Source organism: Alternaria conjuncta, assembly GCF_024043145.1.
Source record: "Alternaria conjuncta strain BMP 0040 chromosome Unknown scaffold_31, whole genome shotgun sequence".
NCBI lineage: Eukaryota > Fungi > Ascomycota > Dothideomycetes > Pleosporales > Pleosporaceae > Alternaria > Alternaria conjuncta.
This window is the reverse complement of record NW_026250120.1, coordinates 98,134-113,532: the sequence shown is the minus strand read 5'-3', so window position 1 is coordinate 113,532 and position 15,399 is coordinate 98,134. Positions and strand designations below refer to the sequence as shown.

The window sequence follows — 15,399 nt, the reverse complement described above, 5'->3', positions numbered from 1 at the left end:
GCTCGGTGCCACCTTCCCCGACAAACCCCACGAACACGTTGGCTTTCCTGGGCGTCGTCTCCTGCGAAAATTTCGCGTGAGGCTGAAGCGCGTCGAGCGCGTATCAGAAGCCTCCCCGGACCGAAGCTACGCCGGCGGGGGACGCATGGCGGGGCAGCATCGGTCGTCGGAATGAATTATAGAGTCAATCACGGTTGACGTATGTCCTGAGCCATGCCGGAAGCGTAACATTCAGCCACAATATGGAAGCTTCCAAGCAATGCGAGCAAGCCTGCCCCTGGTCTGGCCAGCAACACCCCACTGCTACTAATACCCAAGTAAAGCCGGAGTCGCGATGAATCCCGCCCTCTCCAAGTTTATGCTCAAGAGTACACCCAAGAGTATCCTCAACCCACAGCCCGAGATGAATACCGCTATCCCTCTCAACACTGGCGCGACCATCCCCGCCCTGGGTTTGGGAACGTGGCAGTCTGCGCCTGGCGAGGTCAAGAAAGCTGTTGTCCACGCCATTGAGAGTGGTTACAGACACATTGACTGCGCCTTCTGCTACCAAAACGAGGATGAAGTCGGCGAGGCGCTGCAGGATGTTATCTCGCGCGGCATCGTGAAGAGAGAGGACTTGTTCATTACCAGCAAGCTCTGGTGCACATTCCACACTCGCGCTGAGGAGGGTCTGCAAAAGAGCTTGGACATGCTCAAGACACCTTATGTGGATCTCTACCTCATGCACTGGCCTGTTCCCATGAACCCCAAGGGTAAATCTAATGTCTCCAAACAAGACGAAAACACAACTAACAAACGCGCAGGAAACCACCCCCTCTTCCCCAAGCACGAGGACGGCTCGCGAGACATTGACACCTCCATCACCCACCAAGACACATGGAAGAACCTCGAGAAGCTGATCCAATCACACCCTGACAAAGTCAAGGCCATTGGTGTCGCCAACTACTCCGTCAAGTACATGGAGAAGCTACTGAAGATCGCTACCATCGTCCCCGCCGTCAACCAAATCGAGAATCACCCACTATGCCCACAACAAGAAGTCGTCGACTTCTGCAAGGAGAAGGGCATCCACATCACAGCCTACAGTCCGCTCGGAAGCACAGGCTCACCACTCTTCAAGGACGAGGGCGTCAACGAAGTCGCAAAGAAGCACAGCGTCGGCCCCGCCGTCGTACTCCTGAGCTACCACCGTAAGTCTCACCCACCCAACCCCTCAAACCCACGTTACTAACTCATTACAAAGTCGCCCGCAACTCCTCCGTCCTCGCTAAATCGGTCACCCCATCCCGCATCGACGAGAACAAGAAGCTCATCTCCCTTGACGACGAGGATATGCAGAAGTTGGAGAAGATTCACAAGGAGAAGGGTATTACCCGCTATGTATACCCGCCATTTGGGGTCAACGCTGGGTTCCCGGATAAGCCTGAGGGCATGGATCTCAGCGGACCTTGACTTTTTGGGGCAAGCAAGTTGTAGGTTGTGCATGTAGGATAGGAACAAAAGATCTATACCCAACAAGACATTGGAATTCGCTGAAGATGTCTCACTCAAACTCAGTGCTTCAGAGAACTAGGGAATCACAATGCCTTGAGACGGTTCGTGTGATGAGATGAGAAGTCAAGTCAACAAATCCCTTGATCCAAGACTAAGTTTTTTGTCCATGCAAGTTACTCAAGAAAACATGCCATTAAAACCTGTCCATCCATCCAATCCCACCAACCTATCTACCAACCTACCTACCCATCCACCCCCCATCAACAGTAAGCACCTCCCCACTAACATACGCACTCGCCGCGCTCCCCAAAAACACCACCGCGCCCTTGAAATCCTCAGGGCTCCCCCACCTCCCCGCCGGAATGCGACTCAGAATACTCTCCGCCCTCTTCTCATCCTTAATCAACGCCTCATTCATATCCGTCGCAATATACCCCGGCGCAATCGCATTAACACTAACCCCCTTACCCGCCCACTCATTCGACAGCGCCTTAGTCAACTGTCCCACACCCCCTTTACTCGCCGCATACGCCGGCACCGTAATCCCGCCTTGGAAGGTTAGGAGGGAAGCAACGTTTATGATGCTTCCGCGGCGGCCGAGGGGCAGGTCTGCGTGCTGAGATAGCATGTGTGCGCCGACGTCGCGGCAGAGTTGGAAGACGGAGGTGAGGTTTACTTGCAGGACGGCGTCCCAGTCTTCGTCGGGGAATTGGTGCGCGGGGTGTCGCTTTTGGATGCCGCCGCAGTTTAGCAGGATGTGGATTCTGTGGCCGTCCGCGAGGATCGTGGGGATCAGGGCGGTTATGGAGGACTTGGAGGAGAGGTCCGCGGTGTAGATTGTGGCTTTGCGGCCGAGGGATTCGATTTTTTGTTTTGTGGTTTGGTTGCTGGTGTCGCGCTGGGGGGAGGGTTGTTAGTGGGTGGAGGGGATGCAGGAACGGTGTTGGGTAAGTACCTGGACGAGGAGGATGTCTGCTCCTGCTTCTGCGAGGGCCAGAGCCATGGATTGACCGATACCTCGCGTTCCGCCTGTCACGAGGGCGGTTTGGCCCTCGAGCGAGAAGAGCTGCTGTACGGATGCCATGTTGATGTGTTGGTAGGTGCGGTTCGGAATGCTGTTGTCGAGCAATTAGAGCTGAGATAACGAGCAAAAGGTTCTTTGGTAGTCTAAAAAGACAAGCAACTTGAGCAACGAACTTGAGGGATCCAGCAAAAGGCAACCAAGAAGTTTGAAAGCCTGCGGCAGAAGTCGACGGCTTTTCCTTGCAGCGCGATGTTGGGGCAGCTCGGAACTGCCTCGGAAAGCCAACCCCACCACCCCAAAGGAAGCGTCGGCATCTGATGTCCCGCCATTTCAAACGCCGAAGGTGGAATTTGTCTCCATCTGTTGCTGTACTATGAGGCAAGGCGCGCCGAGTGTCTGGCGCGTGATAGCTTCCGATGCTTTGCGAGATGAACTGATGCTCCAGCAACCTTCTTCCTCACTTCACAGCTTCAACCTTGCATTGCCGTTGAGCTGAACGTTACCATACCACGCGTGCTAAGCTTCACTTGTACATTCATACTTCCGAGTGCACTGCGAACCACGACAACATGTCCTCAGAGAGCAAACCAGACGTTGCCCAGGGCGCGAGGAACATCCGCGCCTCAGTACTCCATGGAGCAAAAGATCTGAGAATCGTATGCCGATGTAGAATTCCCCCAGACCTGCAGACACTAACATAAAGCCAGGAAAACCGCACTCTCTTCCCACCGTCCCCAACAGAGCTTCAAATCAGCGTCCGCAGCACCGGTCTCTGTGGTTCAGATCTCCACTACTACCGCCACTACCGCAATGGCGACATCATCGTGCGAGAGCCCATGTCGCTGGGCCACGAGTCGGCTGGCGTAGTTGTAGATGTAGGTTCAGAGGTGTCAGGTTTCAAAGTCGGAGATAAGGTCGCGCTGGAAGTTGGACAGCCGTGCGAGAACTGTGAGAGGTGTAAAGAGGGGCGGTATAACATCTGCAAAGGCATGAAGTTCCGGAGTAGTGCAAAGGCGTTTCCGCATGCTCAGGGTACGCTACAAGATCGGATCAATCACCCGGCTGCCTGGTGTCATAAGTGAGTCTCGTTTCCAACGTGGTTGTTAATAGTGCTAACGATGAACAGGCTACCAGAGGATATGTCGCTGGATCTAGGAGCCCTCCTCGAGCCTCTCAGCGTCGCCATCCAAGCATCGAAACGCGCACAACTAGCACCGGGTTCAACCGTTTTGGTTTTTGGAGCCGGAGCTGTAGGGCTACTTGTAGCAGCCATGGCGAAGATATCGGGTGCTGGCACTGTAGTGATAGCAGACATTGACGCTGGGCGAGTGCAATTTGCCGTCGACAACAAGTTTGCGCACCACAGCTACACAGTGCCTATGAAGCGTGGAAGCACAATAGAAGAACAGCTGGATATCGCGAAGGAGGTAGCTGCCGAGGTCGGAAAGCTGTCCAAGGAGAGGAGTGGTGAGATTGGTGAGGTAGATGCCGTATTCGAGTGCACCGGCGTACCGTCATGTGTTCAAGCATCTATATATGTAAGTTCGCCCGACGTAGTTGAGTGGACAGAATATTAACAGCTCCAGGCAACACGACCAGGTGGCAAGGTTTTGCTCATCGGCATGGGCACGCCCATTCAAACACTACCAATCTCCGCAGCTGCACTTCGCGAGGTCGATATCCTTGGTGTGTTCAGATATGCGAACACGTACCCCACTGGTATTGAAGTCGTGTCAAAGACAGGCGATGATTACCCTGCCTTTGCCAAGTTGGTAACACACACCTACAAGGGCTTGGAGTCGGCAGTCGAGGCATTCGAGATGGCCGGAAGGACCAAAGACGATAGCGGCAAGCTGGTGATCAAGGTTGTGCTTGAAACTGGTGAGGAAGAGAAGTCGAATCTCTGAAGCAGTCAGTAAAAGTTGGTGTTCATAGGTGTAGGACGATGTAGCAATAGAGCGATGCAGTTGCGGTCTCGATCTTGCTCGACGTGATTTTCAACGAGCAACAGAATCCCGATACCATCTTTCCCTCTCAGCACTTATTCTGGTGTTGGTAAACAAGTGACGTATGCGGGGAAGCACGGCGGTATTCCAGCCTCAAGCATGTGGACTGTCGCTAACCCTCTCTTTCTTTCACCCACGCACCACGGCCCCAGCCTTCCCCATCATCCGCCATCCGTCTCCACAACGCGAAACCTTCGCATCATGCCCCAGAATTAGTGAACGACTCCCCATCGCAAACCGGCCTTTTTGCGCGGAGTAATTTCGCCCTACCCGATCGAAAGAGGAGATTTTCCCCATTCGCTCAACTCGGCCTTTTGTGCCTGGACGCGACGCGACTCCGCGCGTTCCCCACACTTTCCACTTTCCGTCAACTCAAGATGCATTTCTCCACAGCGCTTTCGCGTTCCGCATCCGCCATCGACGTAATGCCCGTGCCGATGATCCGGTCCAGACATGGCATGTGCGGCTCAGCGTAGAGAAGTTGGCCGCATAACCTGGGCCTTGTACCGGGGGGAAAGAATGACGGGTGGCTTCAAGATGCAGTGATGGATATTGATTTACGCGGATGGCAGGCAGGACGAAACTCGGCGACTGGATATGGAGGAGCAGCTGCTTTTGCGTCTTTGAGCCTAGTTTGGACCCTGAGAGGAGCTTTGACCAAGGTAGGATTCTGGGGGGATTGAAAGTCGGTGTATTCCCGTAGGTGCTCAGTCTCGCATATATCCTCGCTCTGAGCCTTGTCGAGTACTGTCTTGCTCTTCCAGCCCATCTCTTTCTCAATTCCCTTCCTCCTCTCGACATAACATCCTCACAATGGCACCCGCGATCCGCAGACTCCGTATTGCCGTCGCAGGCCTCGGCCGCATGGGCGCTCGCCATGCCAACCACTTCCTCCACAGGACACCCAAGGCTGAACTCGTAGCCGCTTTCACACCCGCTGAGAACGAGATTGCCTGGGCGAAGGAGAATCTCGAGCCATGGGGCGTCAAGATCTACACCGACTACGACGAGATGTTGAAGCACGAGGGTCTCGAGGCTGTCTGTGTGGCTACCGTTACCACAGTCCATGCCGAGCAGACAATCAAGGCGATTGAAGCTGGAAAGCACGTGTTGTGCGAAAAGCCGCTCAGCACAAAGTTGGACGTGGTATGTATCTTGTCCATCCTGTGTCCTGAGGGTCTATAACTAATCGTACTATCTAGGTCCACCAAGTCCTCGACACCGCAAAGCGCAACCCGCACGTCAAAGTCATGTGTGGTTTCTCCCGCCGCTTCGACTCCTCCTACCTCAATGCCTACAACATGACTCTCAACGGCGACATCGGACGACCCACGATCCTGCGCTCACAAACCTGCGACAAGTAAGCAACGCCTCCATTTCCCACAAGCACACACACAACACGCTCTAACACGTTCACCCCCACAGATACGACCCCTCGGGTTTCTTCGTCGCCTACGCCGAGTTCTCCGGCGGCATATTCGTCGACTGCAACATCCACGACATCGACCTCGCGCTATGGTACTTCTCCGCCGAAACACGCGGCCGCACCCTCCCCGTCGTAAAATCCGTCATGGCCGTCGGCGTCACAGCCCTCGAGCCCGACCTAGCCAAACACGGCGACGTCGACAACGGCGTCGGCGTCGTAGAATTCCACAGCGGCCAAATCGCCTACTTCTACAGCTCGCGCATGAACGCCCCTGGCCAACACGACATGACTGAGATCATCGGCACAAAGGGCAAGTTGGCTGTGAATTCAAACCCCATGACGGGTTTGTTGGAGAGCCATATGAGCAGTGGGATTAATAGGGAGATTCCGCAGAATTATTATGAGCGGTTTGAACAGGCGTTTGTGGAGGAGGCGCGGCAGTTTACGGATGCGGTGCTCGAGGGGGGTGAGGTGCCGGTGGATTTGCAGAGTAGCATGGAGGCGGTTAAGATTGGGGTTGCGTTGCAGGATAGTTTGAGGAGTGGGAGGAAGATCTTTTTTGATCAGCAGGGTAACCGCGTTGATGATGCGAGGGCGAAGTTGTAGGTGGGGTTGGCAGGAACCTTGGGCATGTAGGTGGATATAATTTCGGATCAAAAGTGTGATCGTTATAATTTACAATGGAGTACCAGTTCATGGTCAGTCACCATGTCACAACATCAAAGACGCAAACAATGTGCAAGGAGCAAGACATCAGTGGGGTGGGTACAATGTCTTCTGGTATTTCTGTGGCTTTTGCTTCGACCAGAACCCTTCTCAAGGGTCATATCATACGACGTCTATCTACTATCCATCCATCCTATCATCCATGCACATCAATCATACCATGTCGTTACATGAAAGCGTGCGCCCAACCCAACCCAACACCCAGAATCCAGCCCACCTCTTGAGCCCACCAGCACCTACCGCACAGGCATATTCTCGACATTCTCAAAAGCAAAGCTCGGGTACCCCGGCTCAGCAGTAGCAGCCTGCGGCGGAAGCTCCGACCGTGTATCACCCTTGCTACCGTCTTCCTTGATCACAGTACCATCCTTGCCACCTTCACCAACAGTGACAATCTCCACATCAACACACTTCTGAACAGTCTGCTTCAATCCAGGCACCATTGCGCGCAGGGTGTCCAGCTCATCGAACGCGAGTTCGCGGTTAAGGACGACATCCTTGGGCTCGCCGTTATCGAGACGGCGCTTGAGACCGTTGATGAAGGGCATGGCTTTCTTGGACTCGGACTTGTCGATTGATTTGCTGATGGCTTTGATGTCGAGGGTGTCGGCGTCGCGGACCATGTCGATGTACTTTTTCTGCCAAGCGGGCCATTCCTTCGCAGAGAAGATGATGATCTTCTTCTCTTTCTTGGGGTCGAAAGTAGCTGCTTTGCCCTTGGACAGCTTCTTGATGGCGTTGCCCTCTGCTGATGTGATGTTCGTCTGTGTTTGGCGGACGAACTCTCGGGCGGCTGTGAGCGAAGCGTTGGGCTCAGGGACCTGGGGCCACAGGGCTTTCTGGACGGTTTCCTTGTTCTTGAGTACCTCGAGCCAGATGTATTCTGACCAGTGAGGTGCGATGGGGGTAAGGAGGAGGGCTTGGAGCTCGACGAATTTCTTGACGAGGTCTTGGTGCATGCCGATGCCTGCTGCCTTAGTAGCCTCACGGTAGAAGTCGCGCGCGCTGGTGAAGTCGTAGAATCCGGACTTGAGGGCGAGCTTGTAGAAGGTGTTGGAGTAGTGTCCGAAAGCCTCGTGGATCAAAACGTTCATTTCGTTATCGAACATCTTGTCGAAAAGAAGATGCTCGCTGCCGCTCTGTCGCTGGATGACGTCTGGGTTCTTGACCGATCCCGACGTCCTCTTCTCCATGTATGCAGCCGCATCGGGAACATAGATGGCTTCGTTCATCAGGTCCTCGCACCATTTGCGGAGCTCGAACAACTTCAGGATGTTGGCGTTCGCGACCGTCTCTTCGAAGTTGGCGTCTGTGATCTCGTCTCCTGCGTCGGCAAGGGCAATACGTGTGGCGTCGGCACCAAACTTCTCGACAGCACCAGCGATGGTCAGGAAGTTACCGGTAGACTTGCTCATCTTGTCGCCGTTCAGTAGCAAGTGACCGTTGACACGGAAGCTGCGCGGCCAGTTCTCCTTCGGGAAGATGGCGGTATGTACGTAGAGGTTAAATGTCAGATGGTTCTGGATTAGATCCTTACCACTGGTGCGCATGTCGAGCGGGTACCAGTAGTCGAAGTGTCTTCGCATAGTTTGTAGAGTCTTCGTGGGGATTTCGGATTGTGGGACATCAGAGCGGTCGCGCAGAGCAAATACGTAATCCCAAGCTTCGTCGGTGAGCTGATCGGGCTTGACGCCGAGAGGGCCGGGCTCCTTTCCAAACATATCCTTGTGTAGAAGGTGGGCGAAGGAGTAGTAGGCCTGGTAGATTGTGCTGTCGGACAAACTCTCAACCATCACACTTGGATCCCAGGGTACCTTGGTGCCGAGACCATAGGAGCGAGCACACGCCCAGATGCTGAGCCAGTCGACAACTCGGAGGAATTGGTTCTTCGCCTCAGGGTAGTAGAGGTTGAGTTCGCCCTCGATGTGTGAGCGGACCTTCTCAGCCCATTCGCCGTCTCCGCCATTCGCTGCAGTGCCGTAGTTCATGTACCATTGGTCGAGAAGAGCTGCAACACAGTCGTCACCACTTCGGCTCATGACCTTGCCGTCAGGTTCAGCGTAAGGGAAAGCGTCGCCGGCCTCGATAAGCTGCTTGCGAACCAGTGGCTTCGCTTCTTCTACTGTCTTCCCGCTGAAGTCGCCGTGTACCATCTTGCCCTTATAGAAACCTTCCTTGTATGCCTTCTCCTTAGCATCGGCAAGCTTTGCGGAGTCCTTGGGTGATTGAATCTTCATCTCCTCTACCAGGCGTTTTGCTGTGAGGTTACCGTAAGAGGGGGTTTCGATGATAGGCAAGAGATCGTCAAACTTCACCCATTCCTTCTGGATACCGTAGTACTCGGCTTTCTTGGCAAGATCAAATGAGGTGATGTAGTCATCTGGTGAGTCTGATGGAACACATGTGACGACAGCCGTACCCTTAGTGTCCTTGACGGTCTCCATAGGAAGGATGTAGACATCCTTGTGAACGGACAGAGGGGCGTTGACAACTGTACCGACAACATCCTTACCGGGGAAGGTAGCAACGATGGAGTACTCGCCCCACTTGGCAGTGGTGCCTTGGTATGCCATGTTCCTTGCGGCTCTCTCGCTTAGGACGTAGTATTCGGTGTCGGTGATCTTGACAAGAGAGTAGTTGATCGCAGGTCCTACGAAACATGAGGTCTGGCCGTACATGGTTTCTGGGCGGAGTGTGGCTGGCACGAAGTAGCAAGAAGCGCCTTCGGGGACGGCATCAGCATGAGCCTTTGCAGAGTCTGCCCACTTTACAACCTTCATCTTGAGCGCGGTGTACTCCTGGACGGTAACACCTTCTCCCGACTGTCTGTCGTGGTCCATGCATGCTTGGCCATCCTTCGGACTGTAGACAGTGTAACGCTTTGCGAAGATGATCTTTCCCAGGGCTTTCAGCTTGCGCATCTGCCAAGCAACAAAGTTGTCGTAGTACGGGTTCGCATCGGTGGTGACGAACTGACGTCTCCAGTCTATCCTGGCTCCGAATGCTGTGAGGTCCTTCTTGGCTAGTGGAGGGAAGAACTCGATCCAGTGGTAAGGATCAGAGAACTTGTGGATCTCCTCAAGGGGAATGCCCTGGGCGAGCATGATCTGGAACTGGTACTTTGTCTTGACGGTCTTGGCGTTGGCCTTGCCCTTCGTAGCCTTGAACTTGGTGATGTCGGTCTTAGTCTCGGCCTGTGTTGGCGCTGGCGGCTCTGGTACTGAAGTCTCGACAACATCTTCGACTGGGCAGCGTTCGAAGTTCTGTCCGAACATCTCGACCTCGCGGACCAGCTTGTCTGCGCACGCCTTGATTGGCATACCAGTCACATGGTAACCCAATGGGAAGAGAGCACGAGCACCGGTCATCCTTCTGAAACCAGCGGTGAACTCGACTTTACTAGCGGTGAAACCATGACCGGCGTGGAGCGTGCCGTTCATGTATGGGTATGCAAAGCAACCGAACCATTTGGGGTACTTCTCGTGAAGTTCATCCGGTGTGGTAGTGTCAAAGGGTTCATCTTCGAGAGATGGGGCGTCGGGGTTGAAGACTCCCTGATCTTCCCATGACTTTTGGTATTTCTTCTCTTCGGCGATCAATGTGTCGCGCTTTTCGGTGTTCTCAATCTTGAGTGTCTTTGACTCAGCCTCTTGCGGCTTGAGCTGCTCTAATGTTGCGGCGACAGCGCTCTTTGGCGCGTCGCTGAGTTTTGTGGCCTCCGCCATCACGACAACTCCAGAAAAGTGAAGAACGGTCGTAAAAAGAAGTGGTAAAGAGCGCGAGAACAAAAGTGTGGTGTTGTGGAGGGGTGGTGGGAGGATGGTGGCCAGTGCGTGAGGACGGGGTTAGTCACACTTTTTTTCGGTTCGCGCGAATTGTGGGGCGGTCTAGTCGGTGCCTTAACTGTACAGAACGTCAGTCAAGTATCCTCAGGAACAGCACCGCGAATCCACAAGTCAATCGAACACCCCTGTCGCCGTCGTCGAACCGAAAAAGCCAGCGATCATGCTGCGCCTCATCAACCGCCTCCTCGGCCGCCACAAGAACACACTCCCACCGTTCGACTTCGCGCGCAACAAGTACCCAGCCAAGAAGAAATGGCCGCCGAACCTGCGCGCCCTGACGGAGAAGCAGCAGTTCCGATTCGAGCGCAAGTTCAAGCGACGCATCAAGGCGAAGTCGATACGGCCAGAATGGAACAAGTGGACCAAGGTGGTGCAGTGGAGCATGATCAGTTTCATCGTCGTCTACGGTGTCTTGTTCCACGACTTCCGCAAGGACCCGATGAACCCAAGGCCGGGCGAGCAGCCGTTTGAGGGATTGAGGAAGAGGATGTGGGGGATGTTTGGGGGGTTCTATACACATACGAGCGAGGAGGTTAGGTCTCCCATAGCGGCGGGAGAAAGTCCAGAACGGAGAGGTAGTCGCGACTAGCCGCTGCGCTGTAGTGAAGAAGGTTAGCATATGGAATTGAAGAAGAAGAATTGATACAATGGCTTGACCTGCGAAGGATCTATCAAGCGAAGTGTGGAAAGGGAGATGGGGCAAGTGACTTGGGATCTCTTGGAACGGGATGAAGTCACCTACCTCCAGACGGGTGGATACTTGGGGGCATATCTCATCCCCCTCGGTGGCCGTGGTAAGACCGCCGGTCTCGGTCCGCGCGACTTGCCAAAGTTAGTCTGTTTGCTAAATGGTCTTCAGTAACAAAGGACACTTACGTCCCACACCCTGTGGTGTTCGGCCCAGAGGGGCTTGACGAAGCACCAGCGCTGGCGGCCGTCCACCTTATCACACGTTCTGATTACGGACTCCGAGAAGTCCAAATAAACGTGGGCGGTGGCCCAGGGCCGGTACACGCCCGTGGTGCCGTACACAAACCTCAGCTCCACGGTGAAATGAGGCTCCGACTCCTGGTGCCAGCCTTCTCTGACGTACACCTGGGTTCCCGTCGCCCCTTGTGGGAGACGGGCCTCATCCCACCGTCCGAAGGCGAACTGGTCGACGACGGAGGTTCGGTCCCAACGATTGGCCAGATCGTTGTGGATCCCCACCTGGACCTTGGGGTCGATGCCGTCCCGGAAAACAATTCCATAGGCGAACTCCCTGTACCATTAATCAGTATGTATACTTCAGGCTCATACTTGACATTAGATGCAGTAGCTGCTCTCATGTCTGAGGCCTCCTGGCTCCAATCTTGAATCAAGCTCTATCTCCTGTCGGGTGAATGTCTACTTCTGGGTAGAGTGTCGCTAGTGAGAGAGATAGACCTGTGCCATGCGGTAGTCGACTCTGAAATCCTTCCGATCTAGCTTCAGCAAGCAACAACCTATTCATCAGTCTCAAGCTCTTCAGGTCGTAGAGCAAAACTTACCATTTCTTCTTCCTCCATCCACTTCGAAGCATCTCAGAACTGTTCAGCTTCAAATCCACCTCTTTCTTGCCCTTCATAACTTTCTAGTTCCCCCTTTCACCTCCAGTATCAAGCTCATTCCGTCCAACCATATACTTACCTTCCACACTCCCCCTCCTCCAAAACACGCACGCACGCACGCAACAAACGCCCAAAAACAAAACAGCAAAAGACCAAAGAAAGACCCATCACATACCTCTGCCAATCCGCCCTCCCCCACGCTGCAGGCAGCGCAGCCGCGTCCAGAAAACGCGGACCGGGCGCCGACACTGGTGGTGGTGGCAGCGGCGGCGGGCCCCCTGGGAGGACGAGCGGGAGGACGAACGGGTTGGCCCCAGGGTTCGCCATTGTGGCAGCAGGAACGCCCACAAGTGAGCGAGGAGACGACGGGAGGCAGGGAGCAGGCAAAGCAAGAGCGAGGAGACGACAGTGGCAGCAACAGCGGCACGGAAATGGTGGTGGGTGGGCGTGGAGGAGACGGTGCTGGCTGTTGTTGAAGGAGAGGAGAGGAAAGTCACGCTGGGGGGAGATATCATAACATGGCATGTCACGGCAAATTTTCACGGTGACGGTGAAAATCATAACAAGAGTGTTTGCAAGACGCGCCCGTTTCCATGGTGAAGGGAGATGGGATGGTGCGGGGGAGGAGCGGAAAGTCGAAGTGAGCGTGGAAGAGACAGTGTAATTTGGAGGTGTAAAGCGAAAAATACAGTATAGATGTATGCTCGTCACCTCGCTGAGGAGTGGCATACTGGGTAGTATGACGGGCTTTGTAGACGCCAGGCCAGGATATGATTCTCAATATGACAGAGCTCCGTACTGTTGTAGGCTTCTGGATCAGGTCTGGTGATGTCGTAGACTCAAAGTGAAGTCGATGTAGTACTCAATAACCATCATGTTGAGAAGTGACCTATAAGGTATATACAACATATGTGGAACGATATGAACAAAGTCTATCCGTCGTCGTATCAACGAGCAGCGCGAACATACCTACTTCGTTTCTCGAATCTACATCACATCACCCAGACCGACAAGTACACCAGAATAAAGATTCGACAGATTCATATATACTCAATGCAGTATCTCTACCCACATTCCGCTCAGTGAACATGGCCATAGAAGCAGTCCATCCACCATCCTAAACACATACACATGCTAAACTATCTTGCTTACACATCGATCAAGTTGTCATCCTGCTGGCCCTCGCCCGAGTTGTCCTTGGTATCCTTGCTGCCCTTCTTCTTGTCACCGTCGTCACCGCCCCGACTCCTCTGGTAGTATTGGTCGAGCACCTTGGCTGGGATACGGTTGAGGAGCTCCTTGGGGTAGATACGGAGCAGCGACCATGCGAGATCGAGAGATTCGTGGATGGAGCGCGACTCGTAGGCACCTTGGGCGATGAAGGAGCGCTCGAACTTCTCGAGGAACTCAAGCGATAGCTTGTCTTCTGAGGACAGGGCCTCCTCTCCGACGACGGCCTTCATGGCGGCGGCATCACGACCAATGGCGTACTTGGCGTAGAGCTGGTTGGAGACATCACCGTGGTCCTTCCGTGTGCGGCCCTCACCGATGGCAGACTTCATGAGACGGGAGAGGGATGGCAGGACGTTGATCGGAGGGTAGATACCCTTGTTGTCGAGTTGACGGTCAATGAAGATCTGGCCCTCGGTAATGTAACCGGTCAAATCGGGGATGGGATGTGTGATATCTGGCGCAGTTAGCTTAGCACAGAGTGACAGAAGTCGCAGTACATACCGTCGTTAGGCATAGTCAGAATGGGAATCTGAGTAATAGATCCGTTACGGCCCTCAACACGTCCAGCACGCTCGTAGATGGTCGACAAATCCGTGTACATGTAACCGGGGTAACCACGACGACCAGGCACTTCCTCTCGGGCAGCGGAGACCTCACGTAGCGCATCGCAGTAGGAGGACAAGTCGGTAAGAATGACCAGGACGTGCTTCTCGAGCTGGTAGGCGTAGTATTCGGCGGTTGTAAGGGCAAGACGGGGAGTAATGATACGCTCGATGCTACGCTGGGTTAGCTGGGACAGTAGCGCATGCGTGATCTACTTACGTAGGGTCGTTTGCCAAGTTGAGGAACAGAGTGACACGCTCCATACTGCCGTTCTCCTCGAAGTCGCGCGTGAAGAAGCGACTGGTCTCCAAGTTGACACCCATAGCACCGAAGACAATGGAGAAGTTGTCGTCGTGGTCGTCGTGTACACCCTTGGAGGGCTTTCCGACAAGACCAGCCTGTCTGCAAATCTGCGCGGCGATTTCGTTGTGGGGTAGACCGGATGAGGAGAAGATGGGAATCTTCTGTCCACGGGCGATTGAGTTCATCGTGTCGATGGCGGAGATACCGGTGGAGATCATTTCTTCGGGGTAGACCTACACACTGTCAGTCGCATGAATGAGAGGTGTCAAAATAGGTACTTACTCGCGAGTACGGGTTGATGGGGCTACCGTTAATATCAAGGTAGTCCTCGGCGAGCACCTTGGGGCCCTTGTCGATAGGCTTTCCTGAACCATCGAAGATACGGCCCAACATGTCCTCGGACACACCGAGCTTCAAGCTGTGTCCGGTGAACTCGACTTTGGTCTGCGACGGTTAGATATAATTCTCTTGCAGAGGACTGGGTGTAAGTACCTTCTTGACATCGATACCAGATGTGCCTTCGAAGACCTGCGTCGCAATTAGATTGAGTTGCCGGGAGAGTTGAGCATGTCGCAATTTACCTGGACGACGGCGCGGTTGCCTGCAGCTTGTGTCAGTGTTTCGGCGCACTATCAGGGTCGGAGTAGCTTACCTCGAGCTTCAAGGACCTGACCAGAGCGCTCGGTTCCATCGGGCAGAGTCAAGGACACAATCTCGTTGTATCGCGGGAATTTGACCTATCCAACACATGTATAAGCTTCTTCTCACTCCGTCTCATGGGCCCAAGCTACGCACATTGTCGAGGATGACCAATGGACCGTTGACGCCTCCAATAGTGTTGTATCGTATCCTGGGCGTCACCGAGATCATGCGGGGGTCGACGACTTCAGGCATCGTGGCGGTAGTGGGCGGTTCGGAGAGGTGTAGTATTGCTCGGCGTTAGATCGAGGGCCGCGGTCGGTCTGTAGCCTCGGAGATCGTTGGGTGACGAAGTTAGAGGTCGGCCGTCCAAGTGGGTTGGGGAAGCTCTGACCAGGATGCTTTAGCGTCTATGCGACAGATGACGCTGGCTGGATGCTCGGCCTTGGCGCCTCACCATCGCGACAGACGGCCTCGAACTCGCATGAATTAGACATGAGACAGTCTG

The 15,399-nt window shown here is 54.3% G+C and overlaps 7 protein-coding genes across 7 annotated transcripts; 4 read left to right on the top strand and 3 right to left on the bottom strand.

Moving 5' to 3' along the window:
- Nucleotides 1–334: 334 nt before the first annotated feature.
- On the top strand, nucleotides 335–1,455 carry J4E85_011174 (uncharacterized protein; the record flags this gene model as incomplete). Its single annotated transcript, XM_051475377.1, has 3 exons — nucleotides 335–755; nucleotides 807–1,193; nucleotides 1,247–1,455. The coding sequence occupies 3 exons, from the start codon at nucleotides 335–337 to the stop codon at nucleotides 1,453–1,455; spliced, it is 1,017 nt and encodes a 338-aa protein (XP_051320824.1).
- Nucleotides 1,456–1,735: 280 nt separating this feature from the next.
- J4E85_011173 (uncharacterized protein) lies at nucleotides 1,736–2,581 on the bottom strand (the record flags this gene model as incomplete). The annotated part of the gene is made up of 2 exons (XM_051475376.1): nucleotides 1,736–2,395; nucleotides 2,453–2,581. The coding sequence occupies 2 exons, from the start codon at nucleotides 2,579–2,581 to the stop codon at nucleotides 1,736–1,738; spliced, it is 789 nt and encodes a 262-aa protein (XP_051320823.1).
- Nucleotides 2,582–3,090: 509 nt separating this feature from the next.
- Nucleotides 3,091–4,428, top strand: J4E85_011172 (uncharacterized protein; the record flags this gene model as incomplete). The annotated part of the gene is made up of 4 exons (XM_051475375.1): nucleotides 3,091–3,177; nucleotides 3,229–3,599; nucleotides 3,648–4,059; nucleotides 4,108–4,428. 4 exons carry the CDS (start codon nucleotides 3,091–3,093, stop codon nucleotides 4,426–4,428), a joined length of 1,191 nt encoding a protein of 396 aa, XP_051320822.1.
- Nucleotides 4,429–5,340: 912 nt separating this feature from the next.
- J4E85_011171 (uncharacterized protein) lies at nucleotides 5,341–6,559 on the top strand (the record flags this gene model as incomplete). Its single annotated transcript, XM_051475374.1, has 3 exons — nucleotides 5,341–5,673; nucleotides 5,730–5,887; nucleotides 5,953–6,559. 3 exons carry the CDS (start codon nucleotides 5,341–5,343, stop codon nucleotides 6,557–6,559), a joined length of 1,098 nt encoding a protein of 365 aa, XP_051320821.1.
- A 356-nt stretch (nucleotides 6,560–6,915) lies between these two features.
- J4E85_011170 (uncharacterized protein) lies at nucleotides 6,916–10,404 on the bottom strand (the record flags this gene model as incomplete). The annotated part of the gene is made up of 1 exon (XM_051475373.1): nucleotides 6,916–10,404. The coding sequence occupies one exon, from the start codon at nucleotides 10,402–10,404 to the stop codon at nucleotides 6,916–6,918; it is 3,489 nt and encodes a 1,162-aa protein (XP_051320820.1).
- A 280-nt stretch (nucleotides 10,405–10,684) lies between these two features.
- On the top strand, nucleotides 10,685–11,113 carry J4E85_011169 (uncharacterized protein; the record flags this gene model as incomplete). Its single annotated transcript, XM_051475372.1, has 1 exon — nucleotides 10,685–11,113. The coding sequence occupies one exon, from the start codon at nucleotides 10,685–10,687 to the stop codon at nucleotides 11,111–11,113; it is 429 nt and encodes a 142-aa protein (XP_051320819.1).
- Nucleotides 11,114–13,261: 2,148 nt separating this feature from the next.
- On the bottom strand, nucleotides 13,262–15,146 carry VMA2 (Vacuolar ATP synthase subunit B; the record flags this gene model as incomplete). Its single annotated transcript, XM_051475371.1, has 8 exons — nucleotides 13,262–13,800; nucleotides 13,848–14,122; nucleotides 14,169–14,485; nucleotides 14,535–14,696; nucleotides 14,745–14,780; nucleotides 14,834–14,853; nucleotides 14,905–14,989; nucleotides 15,048–15,146. 8 exons carry the CDS (start codon nucleotides 15,144–15,146, stop codon nucleotides 13,262–13,264), a joined length of 1,533 nt encoding a protein of 510 aa, XP_051320818.1.
- Nucleotides 15,147–15,399: the final 253 nt, after the last annotated feature.